The sequence below is a fragment of the Mastigoproctus giganteus genome, chromosome 10 (genome assembly GCF_048544385.1).
Source record: "Mastigoproctus giganteus isolate SK-2022 chromosome 10, ASM4854438v1, whole genome shotgun sequence".
Taxonomy (NCBI): Eukaryota; Metazoa; Arthropoda; class Arachnida; order Uropygi; family Thelyphonidae; genus Mastigoproctus; species Mastigoproctus giganteus.
Window position 1 is genome coordinate 140856147 of NC_143584.1, and position 16408 is coordinate 140872554.

The 16408-nt window shown below is 37.9% G+C and overlaps 1 protein-coding gene across 2 annotated transcripts in view; it reads left to right on the plus strand.

Annotated features, from left to right (window-relative positions):
* Positions 1 to 328: 328 nt before the first annotated feature.
* The window catches only part of LOC150079322 (tRNA-queuosine alpha-mannosyltransferase), a 178628-nt gene continuing 162548 nt past the window's right edge, over positions 329 to 16408 (plus strand). For both annotated transcript variants that reach the window (XM_090383967.1, XM_090383968.1), the window contains exons 1-2: positions 329 to 524; positions 10489 to 10656. In XM_090383967.1, coding sequence (XP_090240093.1) covers positions 343 to 524; positions 10489 to 10656 — 350 coding nt within the window. In that variant the 5' untranslated portion in view covers positions 329 to 342. The remainder of the gene's footprint in view (positions 525 to 10488; positions 10657 to 16408) is intronic.

A 16408-nucleotide genomic window follows, 5' to 3' on the forward strand; every position in this document is an offset into this window, starting at 1 on the left:
AAGAAGTAATTAAATTAAAAAATAATAATTTAATTTATAAACTTTTAATATGAAAATAAAATATTTTAATATTATATAAATTATTAAAAATTTTTATATCATTTAAATTATTTGCATAATTTTTTTGTCTTTATAAATATTAATTTCTTAAAAATTATCAGCGTATCTAGGTAGCTTAAGAGTTGGCAACGCTGCTTCGGAGCAATGTGTTCGAATGGAATGTGCGGAAGTACGCAAGTATAGCTTGTTTTTTTGCATGGAGGATTGATGCTCCGCTCAAGACCGCTCTCAATTTATCTGTTTAATAATAAGTTCCTTTGATCTGGGTTATGTGATACAAGGATGTCTGTCTTAATAATAGAACCATTTTACGGAGGATCTCACAAGCATATGATCGACCTGCTAGAGGTTGCCTTGGGTGATAAAGCTGAGGTGTTTACAGCAACACCTAAGAAGTGGCATTGGCGTGCTCGAACTTCAGCGTTACACTTTGCATTTGTCATTCCCAAAAAGCATCCTTATAGGTATTGGAATTACACAGTTAACTTTTCCAAAAAATAACCTTAAGCAGTCTATTATTTCAGTGAACAATGCAACGAATTATTGAATTTAAATGTAACATTCAACAGGGGCTCACATCTGGTGAGTATGGGCTTGGCACATCCAGAGTCCTGAGCTGGATATCATCATTCTTCCCATTCTTGGTGATTCCTTTCTACTTCTCTCTCTCTCTCTCTCTCTCAGGGCAATAGGGAATTTTTTTTTTTTTTTTTTTTTGGCCGGTGCATCATAAGCCTCAGGCTTCCTTGCACCATATGGATAATATTAATAATAAAAAAAAAAATAATTTCTGCTTATAATCCATTATGCCCCAAAGAACAAGAGGAGTTCATAATTTCATCTTAACTGTTTTATTGCTGTTAAACATTTTTAACCGCAATTATATATTTATTTATAAAAAAATAAATATTCTTTTATATTCTCTGATACAGCAAGGTTACAGTAGTTTACAGCTTCATAATTGTTTTTGGCAGTCACTATCAACGTCGGATTTGGGTAGGGCAAGGTTCCAGTGCACCAATTTTGAAAGGTCCCAGGGTTGCCCTTAGACCAATAGTAAACCAGTTGCCCCTATGTGCCATCATTTTGGTGCATTTCATGAACTGTGCATTAGTAAATCTGACCTTAGCCAATGTATTAGTGCTGCAGTTATGAAGGGTTGTGCTTTAAAGCATGACTACAACATCCAAACATGTATGGCATTTTTTTGTGATAGTATACAAGCTTGACCCTGCAATGTGCCTCACATGCTCATGTAACCATGGGATCTCAACCAGCTCATTCATCAGCATCTGCTGCAGGATTAAGCCCTCTGCTGTTATCTACTTTGTGCATTTCATGGACTGCAGTTTTTCAGATTTAATATTGCCATGCGGTTCTGGCTTTCTCTTTTTTTCTTCTCTTGTGTTCATTCTGTTGCTCTTTGTGTCTTATCATTTGTTCAGCTTGCCTCCATTTTTTTCTTTTATCATTTCTGCTATATCCTTTGTACCATTTTCTCTTTTAAACTTGTATTTTCAAAACAAATAAAGTAAAATATAGTTATTTTAGTACATACAAGAAATTTTGTGCTAATTCAAAAGAGATGTACAAAATTGATGCACCTACACATACAAAATGTAACTGAAGTTTTTTTTTTTTATAAATTATTTTAAATAACATTTAATTTCAGTATAACAAGACATTGGAAGCATATGTCTCAGTGTTGAGTGTAAGCACCTGACACCATTATTATTGTAAATTATACAGCCTTGCTGTATAATTTACAATAATAAAGCCTTTGCTGTATAATTTGCAGGGCTTTCCTATATGCATTTGTCAATGTTGACTGAAGTTTAACATTGACAAATGCAAAGTACTGCATATGGGTAGCAGTAACCTCAGAATAACATACGAAATGTGTGGTACTACACTCAGGGTAGTGGAAAATGAAAAAGACTTGGGGGGGGGGATAATTTGTGCAGTCAGATATGAAGTTTTTTGAGCAGTGCAGACAGGTTGCAAGAGTCATCAAACTTTATCAATGATATACAGAAATTTTGCTAGCAGGGATGAGGTGCTCATCCCCTTGTATGAGGCAATAGTCAAACCACACCTTGAGTACTGCATACATATCTGGAGGCCTCATTTTAGGAAAGATGTAGAGCTGCTGGAATGAGTACAGAGAAGGGCAACAAGATTGGTGAGTGGAACATAGGGTTGCTCTTACCAAGAAAGGCTTAAGTTCTGAAAATTGCAGTCTGGAGACTGGGCACCTGCAAGGTGATCTGATTGAGGTGTATAAGGCCTTGAATGGTTTGAGCAAGCTCAATGCTGATGGGATTTGTCCTCTTGCTCAGATTGCACACCTGAGGGGGCATAGATTCAAATTGAGGAAAGACAGTTGTAGAATTGATGTGCGGAAATTTGCCTTTAGCCAGCTGGTGGTTGATTGATGAAACAAACTTTCATCTGTCTTGAAGTTGACACCTTAAATAAATTCAAGGCATAGCGAGGCAAACTTTTGGAGTAAATGGCTGGGTGAAATGGCAAGTTTTTTTTTTTTTTTTTTTTGCTTTCTTACATCATATGCCTTTACTAATGTTAATATTCTGTAGACCTAAGCAGCCATTTAACTTACTTATGTTTAAATCCACCACTGTTAACCGATGCTTGAATTGAGCTGGAACACCATTCCATTTTATAAGTTTACTTTCTTTTTTTTTAAGCATCAAGTGCTTTGCTCATTAAACTACCAAAAAAAAATTCGAAAAACTCTCGGAGTCAGACTCCTTAAAAGCTCCTTAAGCTTAGCCTTGCTTTTTATGGTATCTGACAGTTTTTTTTTTAATACCATTTTTCTCACAGGCATGGGAAATCTGACACTCACTCTAACTGCTCTAACAGCTTTAACTTGTTTGCAAAACTCAGATGCACATGCTTTCGTGAGGATAGACGTGAGGAAATTTGCCTTTAGCCAGCGGGTGGTTGGTTCATGGAATAAACTTCCATCCCTTGTCATGGAAGTTGATGGCCTAAATAAGTTTAAGGCTCTGCTGGACAGCTATTTCGAACGAACAGAGGGATGAAGTGGAAGTGGCTATTTTTTATTTATTTATTTTTTTTGGCTGATGTTGAATAAGCTTGCTTTCTTGCATCAAATGCCCCTACTAATGCTAAATACTAATGCTCTCGAGATTGTCAGTAGGACTGAACATTGAATGGTCTCTAGCTTCCTTTTCGCGGGTTCGAATTCTACTTCGGGCAATCACAGTAAAATGCAAAAAATTTGGGAGGTGCATTATGGCCACAGAAGCCGATGCGCCAACAACTAACAAAGGAAAAAAAAAAAAAAAAAACAGGACACTGCTCAGCTTTATAGTAGTCAGTGGCGTAGCCAGGGTAGGGTGAGCGGGTATATTGTACCCCCAATGCCGAAATCTGGCATTGTGGCACTTTTGAGCATTAAGCAATTGGCACCTTTTTTTGTGAATGTACTTGCTGACAAAAAATCCTGGCTATGCCATTGATAGTAGTCTGACAACATTAGTTTCATAAGCTAATGTTGTGAGAAAGTTGCAATTCAGCAACAGCTAGGTTCCCTGAATGAACAGCAATTTAAAATATGCTTCAAGCAGTCCAGATCATAGAGATTTTAAGGGAACAGAAACCTAGTATTAGTAGAGAGGCATATGATGCAAGAAAGCAAGCTTGTGCAGCATCAGCCAAAAAAAAAAAAAAAACACTCCCATTTCACCTCTCCGTTCGTTTCAAATACCTGTCCAGCTCAACCTTAAATTTATTTAGGCTATCAACTTCCACAACAAGGGATGGAAGTCTGTTCCACCAACCAACTACCTGCTGGCTAAAGGCAAATTTCCGCACATCTATCTTACGTCTGTCTTTCCTCAATTTGAATTTATGCCCTCTCAGGTGATTATTCTGAGCAAGAGGGAAAATCCCATCGGCATTGAGCATGCTCAAATCATGCAAGGCTTTATACACCTCTATCAGATCACCTCGCTGGTGCCTAGTCTCCAGACACTGTAATTTGCAAAACTTAAGCCTTTCTTCGTTAGAGCAACCCTTTGTTCCATTCACTAATCTTGTAGCCCTTCTCTGTACTTGTTCCAGCAGCTCTACATCCTTCTTGAAACGAGGCCTCCAGACCTGTATACAGTACTCAAGGTATGGCCTGACCATTACCTAATACAAGGGAATAATCACCTCCTTATCCCTGCTAGAAAAATTCCTGTATATCATTGACAAGACACCACTCTAGCAGCCCGTCTGCACTGCTCAGAGAACTTCATATCTGCCTGCACAATTACCCCCAGGTCCTTTTCATTCTCTACCACTGTCAGTGTAGTATAACAGAGTTGATATGTTGCTCTGGGGTTACTGTTTCCCATATGCAGTACTTTACGTTTGTCAATGTTAAACTTCATTTGCCACCTCTCAGCCCATCTGTTCAACTTTTCCAGATTGTTTTGCAGCACATAGCATCAGTTGTGTCCTTAAAACCCCGAACCGGTCCACCTTTTTTTTAACTCTACTTTAACCCTAACTTGAAAGTTGCCCCTCCTGAAAAAAACAAGTAATTTCCATAATTTCTACTCAATTTACAAAATTGAAACTCCCAATATACATAAACAGAAGTATATTCTTTGATTTCCTACCTTTAGCGCTCAGCAAAAACTATTAATTTACTCTAAAACAGCAAAAATGTACGATCACATTTCAATTTACTAAATTTTGATGTCGGCAAAACAAGATCCAAGCTTTGAAAATAAAACGAGTTATATCATTAGTTCAAAAATTCGCGCGTCATCTGGACGCCTCTGGCTAAAACGAATCAACGCAAGCGGAGAGATAATTGACTGATCGAGCTTACGTCAATTAGCGTTACCAAGGTGATCCAAGGAGAACGTAAAAATGTAAACGATTTTCGTGGAAAACAAACAGTTGAGCATCATTACACTAATTTGCATAGCTCTCCCGCATGGCTCTCTCACAACAGTTTGCTTTACTGGTTTTCGTAATTGTTGTACGAAAGAATTGCAACGAATTTTTGAAAAACAAAAATATCTTTTCTTTTCTTCAGTATGTATTGTATCTACTAACAAAATATCAAGGAAATTCATCTATTGGAAGCCATACTGGAAACGGAAGGAAAACAGAAGAAAAAACTGATCACCACAATGCGCAATTACAATAAAGCCAACTTTTTTTTTTTCAAAAAAAAAAAAGTTGGCTTTATTGTAATTGTTTTTAGAGGACTAAATCAGATATTTCCTCGATACCATCAAAAATTGTTCATTGTGAACACACGCCCGAAATATTCAGCACAAAGAGTCATATGTTTCGATGCTTGAATTCAGTTTCACAACAGATGCTAATAAGTCAGCTTCAACGTAGGACGCCTAAGTCCTACAGTGAAGCCGATTAGCTTTTTCGTAATTATTTTCAGGAACAATAGTTTGAACAATCCCTCTGGAAATATTAGCGAGTGAATTGCATTATGCATTTCAAAAATTGCTGTATAGCTTGTCCCTGAATGCAAATAGCTTCTTTTGAGTGAGCGCCCTTGTACAGATGTTTTATTGCGGACAGTTCCTTCCAGTCAGTAAAAATCATCAGTAGTCGTCCTTTATTATACCTATAAAGTAATTCGTTATGTTGGGGGAAACGGTTTGTGCTCCTAATTGATGTAGCAATTTCGAATTTTGGCAAAGTGTATTATTTGAACACAACCTACATTAGAAGGTCACTAAAAGAGTTGATAATTGGTGGGCAGCATTCCGACAAACAAATTCCATTTATATTCCGGGATGACCTCTCTCTCTCTATTTCGGGATCTTTGACCACAAGGAGGGAGACTGCTAAATGTGGTCACCGGTCACCGACCGCATTTAGCAGTCAGCGACCCATCTGCCAAAAATCACAGAAAAACAAGAGAAGTGATGGGGAGAAAATATATTTTTTCAGCGGGGTTATCTGTTTATTGCAGCTAGAACAGCTTTATGACCGTGGATAGTGAATTTATTCCGCTTCTGTACTAAATATGAATTTCTCCCTTTGTGATGACATCAAAGCGTAACAAGCAAATATCTTCTAACAATAGGTTTTGAGCAGCCGTTAGTCGTAATCGGTTAGCTTTGAATTGTTATAAATATTGCAGTTTTGTGAAGAATACACAGTTCAAGAAAGAACGTTATTCATAGCGGATGATTTTTTTTCTTTCCTTTTATGCACAAGTTTTCGAAGTTTATAACGCAACTATAAATAAATACTTTCTCGAAATTTCGTTACAAGATCAAACCCAGGAAACTGCTGTTCCGATATTGTTTACTAAAAATAATTACAATAAAGCAAACTTTTTTGTTTTCATAAAATGCGCTTTGCAGTGTTATCAGTTTTACAGTTTTGTCCGGTTTACAACAGATGAATTTCCTTGATCTTTTGTTCGTAGGAGCAATACACGTTGAAGAAAGGAAATACGATCTGTTCGCCTTTCAAAAACACTGCTACTCAACTAAAAGTATTTACCTACCTTCCCTTCCCTTCCCTTCAATATTCGACGTAACTTTACGGGCGACGGTGTGACGTAGCCAACGGTTTTCTCACGCTCCGCGCCACGAAAACAATTTCGCTCTGTAAAGAGAAACTCCCCCTCCAAAAGAAACGAACGAATCAAGTGTCATGTTTCATAAGCCATAGGCAAATTAGGTGGGTTTAATGCACACTTGATGTCACATTTTTGTAAATTTCGTGAAATTCAATAGAAGATTTTGAAAATTGAAGTGGGAAAATTCAAGAAAACAGTTCTGGCTCCAACTATAGCGAGTTTCAGCTATGTAAGTAGAGTAAAAATTATAGAATTTATTAGTTGTAATTTGATCTGGGTAGATATTTACCCAGGGGATCGGATCAGTGTTAACAACGCTGCCAACCTTTGTATCATCTGCACACTTGGACATTAAGCTTGATATACCATCATCAATATCATTTATTAATACAGAAAACAATAATGAACCCAACACTGAACCCTGAGGAACTCCACTAATAACATTAGTCCACGATGAGCAGTGTCCATTGATTACCACTCTCTGTCTTCTCCCCCTCAATCACCCCTTTATCCATAGCAGCAATTTGCCTCCAATGCCACACTGCTCCAATTTTGCAGCAGTCTTCCACATGCAACAATATCAAAAGCCTTTCTAAGATCGAAATATATAATATCAAAATTATTCCCTGCATCATAGTATCCAATCAAATTAGTCAGACAAGACTTTCCCTTAACAAAACCATGCTGTGTCCGAGCTATAACTGAAGTCTTGTCTAAATGATCCTGCAGTGCTTCTTTAACTAGTGCCTCCATTAATTTTCCTGGAACAGAAGTTAAACTCACAGGTCTATAATTACTTGTGTCAGCCTTTGATCCGCCTTTGTGAATTGGGGTCACATTTGCACATCTCCAGTCTATGGGTACCTCCCCTGGGTCCAAAGAAGCTCTCATAATTATGGCTAAGGGTTTGCTTACTTCCTTTGTTGCCTCCTTTAATATAACTGGATAGATCCCATCCACACCGGGTGCCTTTTTTATGTTTATCCTCAACAATTTCTCCTCCACTTACCTCTCAGTTATTACAAAATCATCTAGCTCACTGCCAGAGTTTACTTCACCTCTGGCATTCCCCTTCCTGAATAACTCCTCATGTGTGAATGTAGATGCAAAATACTCGTTTAGTTTGTTAGCCATCTGAGCAGGATCCTCAACTGTTGAACCATCAATATGCAGTGGACCAATCTGATTCATCCCTTTCCTTCTAGAGTTTATATAAGTAAAGAACTCTTTTCTCTTTTTCTTTGCATCCTTTGCCAAGGATTTCTCATAATCTGCCTTTGCCTGCCTAATCTCCTTTGTGACTTGGTTACAGACCAGCTTATAACTATCCTAGGCTTCCATATCACCCATTAATTTATATGTATCCCATGCATTTTTCTTCTCTGCCATATGTCTCATTAGTTCATATGACATCCATTTAGGCCTAAACCTTGAACTAAATTTCTTAGTTGGTATGTAAAGTCTAGTAGCTTCCAACATTAATTCTTTGAATGCTTCCCTGTTTTGAATTTGCTGTTGGTAACATCATCGTTTGGTCCCACTGTATAGAATTTAAATACTGTCTCAGACCACCATAGTCACCTTTATGAAACAAAAACCCTTCCCTTTACCCCTAAGGGTAGTTACCTCTTTGAGTAAATCCCACTTCAGCACACTGTGATCACTGCCACCTAGCGGTTCCTTTATCTGCAGATTCTTAATTCCTGAAGAATCACTACTGATAATCAGATCAAGAGTATTACTCCCTTTAGTTGCCTCCCGCACATGCTGATGTAGAAAACAATCATCCAATAATTCCACCAAAGCCTTGCTAGTGTGTGAGTTACCAACCCACAAATTGTAGTCAATATCTGGGAAATTAAAATCCCCCATTATAAGACACTGATTTACTGGCCCACTCTATTTCCCTGTACAGATTCTTATTATACTCATCAGAGTCATTAGGCCTATAGCACACTCCTACTCTCAATTTTGATCTCCCAATGCTTATGTCACACCAAACTGACTCGACCACTGCGCTGTCCAGTAATGTCGATTGGCTTCACTTCCTTGGATTTTATGTGTTTCTTAACTAATAGCATAACCCCTCCTCCCTTCCTGTCCCGTCTATCCTTTCTGTACACATTGTACTCCCCACATTCCAGTTCTGCATTCCTTATATCTGTGTGACACCACGTCTCTGATATCCCAACAATATCTGCCTTTGATGTTTTGAGCACTACCTCAAATTCATCAAATTTATTTACCAAACTCCTAGCATTCGTGTACACGCAAGTATACATGCACCTGTCCTATTCTTACCTAACCTAACACCACCCATGTGTTTACTTGTACCACCAGGCACAAGTAAATGACTCCAGGCAGTCTCTGAAATATCCTACATCTTGTTTTCCAGGCTGCTGCTCATTCCAATAGATTTTTTTTTTTTTCTAAGGAGCATTAGCAACTAAGGCCATATTGCTCCAGGTGATGCGGTGGTCATTCCCTGACCTTTCCGCATCCTCTGTATTTGGTGGTGACGGGCTCGAACCCCGGTTTAATCAAGAAGCGTGTGCTACGCACTGCTGCTCCTTCCCACCTGGCTACGGAGGTGCCATTCCAATAGAAGCAGTGCAAGAATCACTTTCACCCATGCCCTTGGCTACTGTTAATGTATTAGTCCTTGTATCCTCCCAAGCTAGCAGTTTTCCAACCCACCTAACACTGCCTCGGTAGCATCAGCAGATATTCTTGCACCCTTTCTATTTAAGTGTATCCCATCCCTGTAGAAGCAGTCTCTCCTGTTAACAAGTACAGACCAGGTTGAAAAAAATTCTACCCCCCTTGAGCCTTGCACAACCTTTCCAGGGCCAAATTGATCGACAAGGCTCTCATCATATACTCCCTCCTATCCTGTCTGGACAGAATTGCAGATTCTTTCAAATTCAACCCTAATTCACTCCTTTTTTTCAACAGTGACCTGTATTTGTTAAGTAATTCCGCCGGTCTCCCTCTCATAATATCATTAGTGCCGACGTGTACAACTGTATCACCTTTTGTGCCCTTAAAAGATGATATCCGCTCTTCAACGTCATGAAGGAATATTACCCAAAAGGATATTGGGCACCTTTTGTCATCGTTGAGAAGCCTAATACCTCACAGTACTTCCAGAGGAGTTCATAATTACATTGTGATTTATACTAGTTTTCAACATTAAATACAAATCTTTTGTTGTGATTTTTTGATTATTTTTTAACCATTCCCATACAGAGTCACTTTTATCAAGGATGAATATTTTTGCCTTATGTAACCTGGATTTTGATGATCATCCTTTGGTATCATTTTGTAAATATTTTCTCTATTCTTAAGTGACCTTTTGTATGCACTTCTAGTATGTCTTAGCTCAGACTCATAGCAAGGGTGTTGTAACCAACACCCAGTCACAATTGGCAAGAGAAGGCAAATAGAGTTGTTTATTCCCTCTCAACAAAGGATGAGGAGGCAAAATATGTGATCTTTGCACAGTTGGGTAGCTGGGTTCTAGATTCACTTAACGCTGTTTTGTTGAGTATAATGATCACGACACTAATAAGAAAACATTCCCAATTTATTTATCCATTTAACTGTGAACAATTTTATCAGTCTGTGCAGCATTGCTATTGCTAATGCTAATAGTATCACTCTTGTAATTTATTTAAAATTTTATTATGTGGTAATAGTAACGATTCGCATTTTTATGCTTTGTAAGATCATTTAATTTGTTTATAATTTATATATACAATATATTATTTAATGAAACATCTTGTCATATCTCTGTACCTAACTACTTGTTTCCTCTGCAGGGTTCTGTTTACAAGCTCAGTACTAAACCTTGCAGAGTTGATTGCTTTGCGACCAGATCTCCAGTCATTGCACAAAATAGTGTACTTCCATGAAAATCAACTAGCTTATCCTGTAAGGGAAATAAAAGAGAGAGACTTTCAGTATGGTTATAATCAAGTGCTGACATGGTTTGTTTTCATTTGTTTAAAACAATCAGTATACTTATATTATAATTGTGGGAAGATTTTAAATTATTTCTTAAATATTTAAATGTATGCTTTAACAGTCTTGACCACCTGGATAACTACTTTCTGGATTCAAAGATTTATCTGTGATTAGCATTAGCATTAGTAAAGGCACATAATGCAAGAAAGCAAGCTTATGTAGCATCAGCCAAAAAAAACCCCTTATATCACCCATCCACTCGCTGCAAATGTTTGTTTAGTTCTGCCTTGAATCTGTTTAAGCTATCAACTTCTAGAATGACAGATGGAAGTTTGTTCTAGCTATCAACCACCTGCTGGCTAAAGGCAAACTTCCGCACATCTATCCTACAACTGTCTTTCCTCAATTTGAATTTACACCCTCTCAGGCGATTATTCTGAGCGGATGTGTGGAAGTTTGCAGGACTCTACCTACATCCACACGGCAAACTTTCGCACATAGATTGCGGAAGTTTGCCTTTAGCCAGCGGGTAGTTGATTGGTGGAACAGACTTCCATCTTTTGTCGTGGAAGTTGATAGCCTAAATAAATTTAAGGCTGAGCTGGACAGGTATTTGGAACGAGCGGAGGGGTGAAATGGGAGTGTTTTTTTTTTTTGGTTGATGTTGCATAAGTTTGCTTTCTTGCATCATATGCCTCTACTAATGCTTAATGCTAAAGATTGTATGAAATTATACAGATTTTATTATATAATAAAATCAGCTTTAACAAGTAAAGTGACAAGTAAAAAAAAATGAAATGGATATCTGACTCAGTTGATGCTTGATAATTCCTTTCAGCACAACCTCTTCCTTTTCCCATTATTACTTGTAATAAAGCCCTCATTCACAGTTCGTGAAAGTTTTGTTACACTGATTATTTTATTTCTAATTCACATAATTATCTGTCTTTCCTCTAGCATAACTCAATTTATTGAGTTATGCTAGACATTCCACTTAACTGCAAATTAATAACTTTACCTGTATTTCCCTGTTAAGCCAACATACAATAAAACCTCACGAATCTAGCATTTAATCTAGCACTTTTTTGAAAATATTACTTTTTAAAAATGAAAAATAAAAAAAAAAAAAACTGTAGCAGCTACACCCAGTGAAGTGCTCTTCATTGAGTACTGTTACTTTGGCTGTTCTAAATCATTCATAATCGCAATAAACTTTGCTATAGCTTCTTGAAGTAGATGTTTCTCAATATGCCATTTTTATAGCATTCAAATTTAGCACTCAATAGCAAATTTCTGGTTTCTTCCAAAAAGAGAATATTTATAGTTAATTAATTAAATATGAATAAAGCTAATTAAACCATGTGATTTGTTTCAGTGAATTTTATTGTGTAAATATTACATAAACTAAGTTAAATTCCCACACAATAGCACTACTTAATAATAGTAATAGCCATATAGTTCAAGAAAGCCACAAAAAAATAAATAAATAAAACAATGATTAGATAAGAAAATATGAATTATTTTCTTCCCTCTTCACATAGGTAACTATCAAGTTAACCATTGCATTTATTCAGTGTCAGCCTCAACTAACTGCATAGGAAACCCGTTATAGCAATCAACGACATGCTGGCTAAAAGAAAATGTCCTACAATCTAGTCTAAACCTCTTCCCCTGTGATTTGCCCCTAGTTCTGGAATTCTTTACAATGGTAAAAATTCTACCTTCATTCATTTTACTAACCCTTCTCAGAGTCTTATAAACCTCAGTCAGGTCACCTCTGAGGTGCCTGGTTGCCAACCTCTGTAACCCACATAATCGGAGTCTTTCCTCATATAGCAAAAGGTTACCCTTTTACTGTCTTACCCTGAGAGTTGCTCAACTTTGGACCATTTCAAAATCTCAGTGTCTTTTTTCAAATGTGGTCTCCATACTTGAACACAGTGGTCTTACAATTGCCTTGTACAGTGTGATTATGAGCTCCCTATCTTTATAGAATAATATTCGATAAATCATTCGTAGCACACAGTAAGCTTTCCTGGCTGCCTGATTACACTTCAATCAACCAATTTGGCCCTGGAGGGAATGTGCAAGGCTCAAGGGGTAGAATTTTTTCAGCGTGGCCTGTGCTTGTTAACAGGAGAAACTGCTTCTACAGGGATCGGATACACCTAAATAGAAAGGGTGCAAGAATATTTGTTGACTATCGAGGCAGTGTTAGGTGGGTCGGAAAACTGCTAGCTTGGGGGGGGGGATTCGCAGACTAAAAGGTTAGAAGTAGCCCCAGGCAGAGGTGAAGGTGATTCTTGTACAACTTCTATTAGAATAAGTAGCGACCTGGAGCGAGGGGTGCTGGGGATTTCAGGGACTGATGGCAGTCATCGTGAAACAGGTGGGTATATGGGCTGTGTTAAGAGTAACTAATAATAAGGATAGGTACATGTATACTTGCATGTATACCAATGCTAGAAGTACAGGAACGGATTAAGGTCGGTTGAGGCCCCGGGCGCAGAAGAAAATATTGGGCCCCTTAAAAAAAAGAGAGAGACAGGGAAAATAAAAATACAGGTTAACCATTTTTTTAAATAAATAAAAAATATTATGTACTATTAATGTTTTATTATTAATGAACTATTAATAAAATCCGAATATAATATATGTATAATATAATTAATAATAGCATAATAATAATAATCACAAAGCTTTGAACTAATATGTGCAACTAATTTGTTGGGGTTTTGTGTGGGCCCTTCAGAAGTCGGGGCCCAGGGCGCGCGCGCGGTGCGCCCGCCGTTAAATCCGCCTCTGTAGAAGTATAGTAAATAAATTTGATAAATTTGAAGTGTTGGTCAAGACATCAAAGGTGGATATTGTTGGGTTAGCAGAGACGTGGTGTCACACAGATATAAGGAATGCAGAACTGGAATTTGGGGAGTACAATGTGTACAGAAAGGATAGGAAGGGAGGAGGCGTTATGCTGTTAATTAAGAAAAACATAAAATCAAAAGAAGTGCATCCAGTTGATATAGATGAACAGTGCACTGTTGAGTCAGTTTGGTGTGACATGAGCACTGCGAAAGCAAAAATAAGAGTAGGTGTGTTATAGGCCTAATGACTCGAATGAGTACAATGAACAATTGTACAGAGAAATAGAGTGGGCTAGTAAATTGGAATGTCTTATAATGGGGGATTTTAACTTCCCAGATGTTGACTGGAACTTGTGGGTTGGTCACTCACACACTAGTAAGACTTTTGTGGATTTATTGGATGATTGTTTTCTGCAGCAGCATGTTCGAGAGGCAACTAGAGAGGGTAATACTCTTGATCTGGTTCTCAGCAGTGATCATTCCTGTATTAAGAATTTGCAGATAAAGGAACCACTAGGTGGCAGTAATCACAGTGTACTGATGTGGGATTTACTTAAAGATATAATTACCATCAGGGTTAAAGGAAAGGAAAGGGTTTTTGCTTCCATAAAGGTGAGTACAGTGGTCTCAGACAGTTTTTAAATTCTGTACAGTGGGATCAACTGACGACGTTACCAACAGTAAATTCTAAGTGGGAAGCATTCAAGGAGTTAATCGTGGATGCTACTAAAAGTTTCATACCTATTAAGAAATATTGTTCAAGGTTTAGGCCTAAATGGTTATCAAATGAACTAATGAGACTTGTGACAGAGAAGAAAAATGCATGTGATGCATATAAATTATCAAGCGACTCAGAAGCCTATGGCAGATATAAGCTAGTCTGTAATCAGGTCACAAAGGAGGTTAGGCAGGCAAAGGCAGATTACGAGAAATCTTTGGCAAAAGATGCTAAGAAAAACAGCAAAGATTTCTTTACTTATATAAACTCTAAAAGGAAAGGGATGAATCTGATTGGTCCACTTGATATTGATGGTTCGACTGTTGAAGATCTTGCTCAGATAGCAAACAAACTGAATGAGTATTTTGCATCTATATTTACACATGAGGAGTTATCAAGGTTTGAAAATGGCAGAAGGTTATCAAATTGTAGCAGGGTGCTTAATGATTTTGTAATAACTGAGAGCAAAATGGAGGAGAAATTGTTGAAGTTAAACATAAGAAAGGCACCCGGGGGCTGGATGAGATCTATCCAGTTATAATAAAGGAGGCGGCAAAGCAACTAAGCAAACCCTTAGCCATAATTATTAGAGCATCCTTGGATTCAGGGGATTTGTGAATTGGGGATACATTTGCACATCTCCACGGACTGGAGATGTGCAAATGTATCCCAAATTCACAAAGGGGGGTCGAAGGGTGACACGAGTAATTACAGACCAGTTAGTTTAACTTCTGTTCTGGGTAAAATAATGGAGTCACTGGTTAAAGATGCATTGCAGGATCATCTAGACAAGACTGCAGCAATAATTCAGACACAGCATGGGTTTGTTAAGGGAAAGTCTTGTCTGACAAATTTGATAGGATATTATGATGTGGTTACAAAGGAACTGGATGCAAAAAATAATTTTGATATCATATATTTGGATTTCAGGAAAGCTTTTGACACTGTTGTGCATGGAAGACTATTGCACAAATTGAAGCCGAATGGTATTAAGGGTAAGTTGCTACAAAGAATAAAAGGATGGTTAAGTGGGAGAAGACAGAGGGTGATAATTAATGGGTACTGCTCTTTGTGGACTAATGTTATTAGTGGAGTCCCACAGGGTTCGGTGTTAGGTCCACTGTTGTTTTGTATATTTACAATGATATTGATGAAGGTATATCAGGCTTAGTGTCGAAGTTTGCAGATGATACAAAGGTTGGCGGGGTTGTTAATGACAGTAATGGCAGTGTGCTACTGAAACAGGATCTAGATAATTTGAGCAGATGGGCTAAGAAGTGGCAACTGAAGTTTAACCTTGACAAATGCAATGTACTGCATATGGGTAGAAGTAACCCCAGAGAAACGTACCAACTGTGTGGTACTACACTTAAGGTGGTAGAAAATGAAAAATGACTGCACAATTACCTGGGAGTAATTGTGCAGTCAGATATGAAGTTTTCTGAGCAAGGCAGACAGGCTGCCAGGGAAGGTCATTGGGTTTTGTCAATGATATATATAGGAATTTTGCTAGCAGGGAAAAGGAGGTGATTGTCACTCTGTATAAGGCAATGGTCAGGCCACGCCTTGAGTAATGCATACAGGTCTGGAGGCTTCATTTTACGAAGGATGTAGATTTGCTTGAACGTGTACAGAGAAGGGCAACAAGATTGGTGAGGGGAATGAAGGGATCCTCTTACCAAGAGAGGCTTAAGTTCTGCAAATTGCAGTGGCTGGAGACTAGGCACCTGTGCAGTGATCTGATTGAGATGTATAAGGCCTTGAATGGGTTGAGCACGCTGAATTCTGATGGGATCCTTCCACTTGTTCAGATTACGAACCTAAGCTGCCATAAATTCGAATTAAAAAAAGACAGATATAGAATAGGTGTGCGGAAATTTGCCTTTAGCGAGCTGGTGATTAATTGCTGGAACAAACTTCCATTGTCATTGTGGAAGTTGATAGGTTAAATAAATTTAAGGAGGAAATGGACAGCCATTTGGAGGTAATGGTGTGATTTTTTTTTTTTTTTTTTTTTTTGGCACTTGCTTTCTTGCATCACATGCCACTACTACACTGGTAAGAAAACTTCATATCTGTCCATATCGTAACTCCCAGACCCCCTTCTTCCTCTACAGATTTTAATTCAACCCCATATAATTTATTTTGGTGTTGCTATTCCCCAAGACCTTGCATTTTGCTTCATTAAAACAT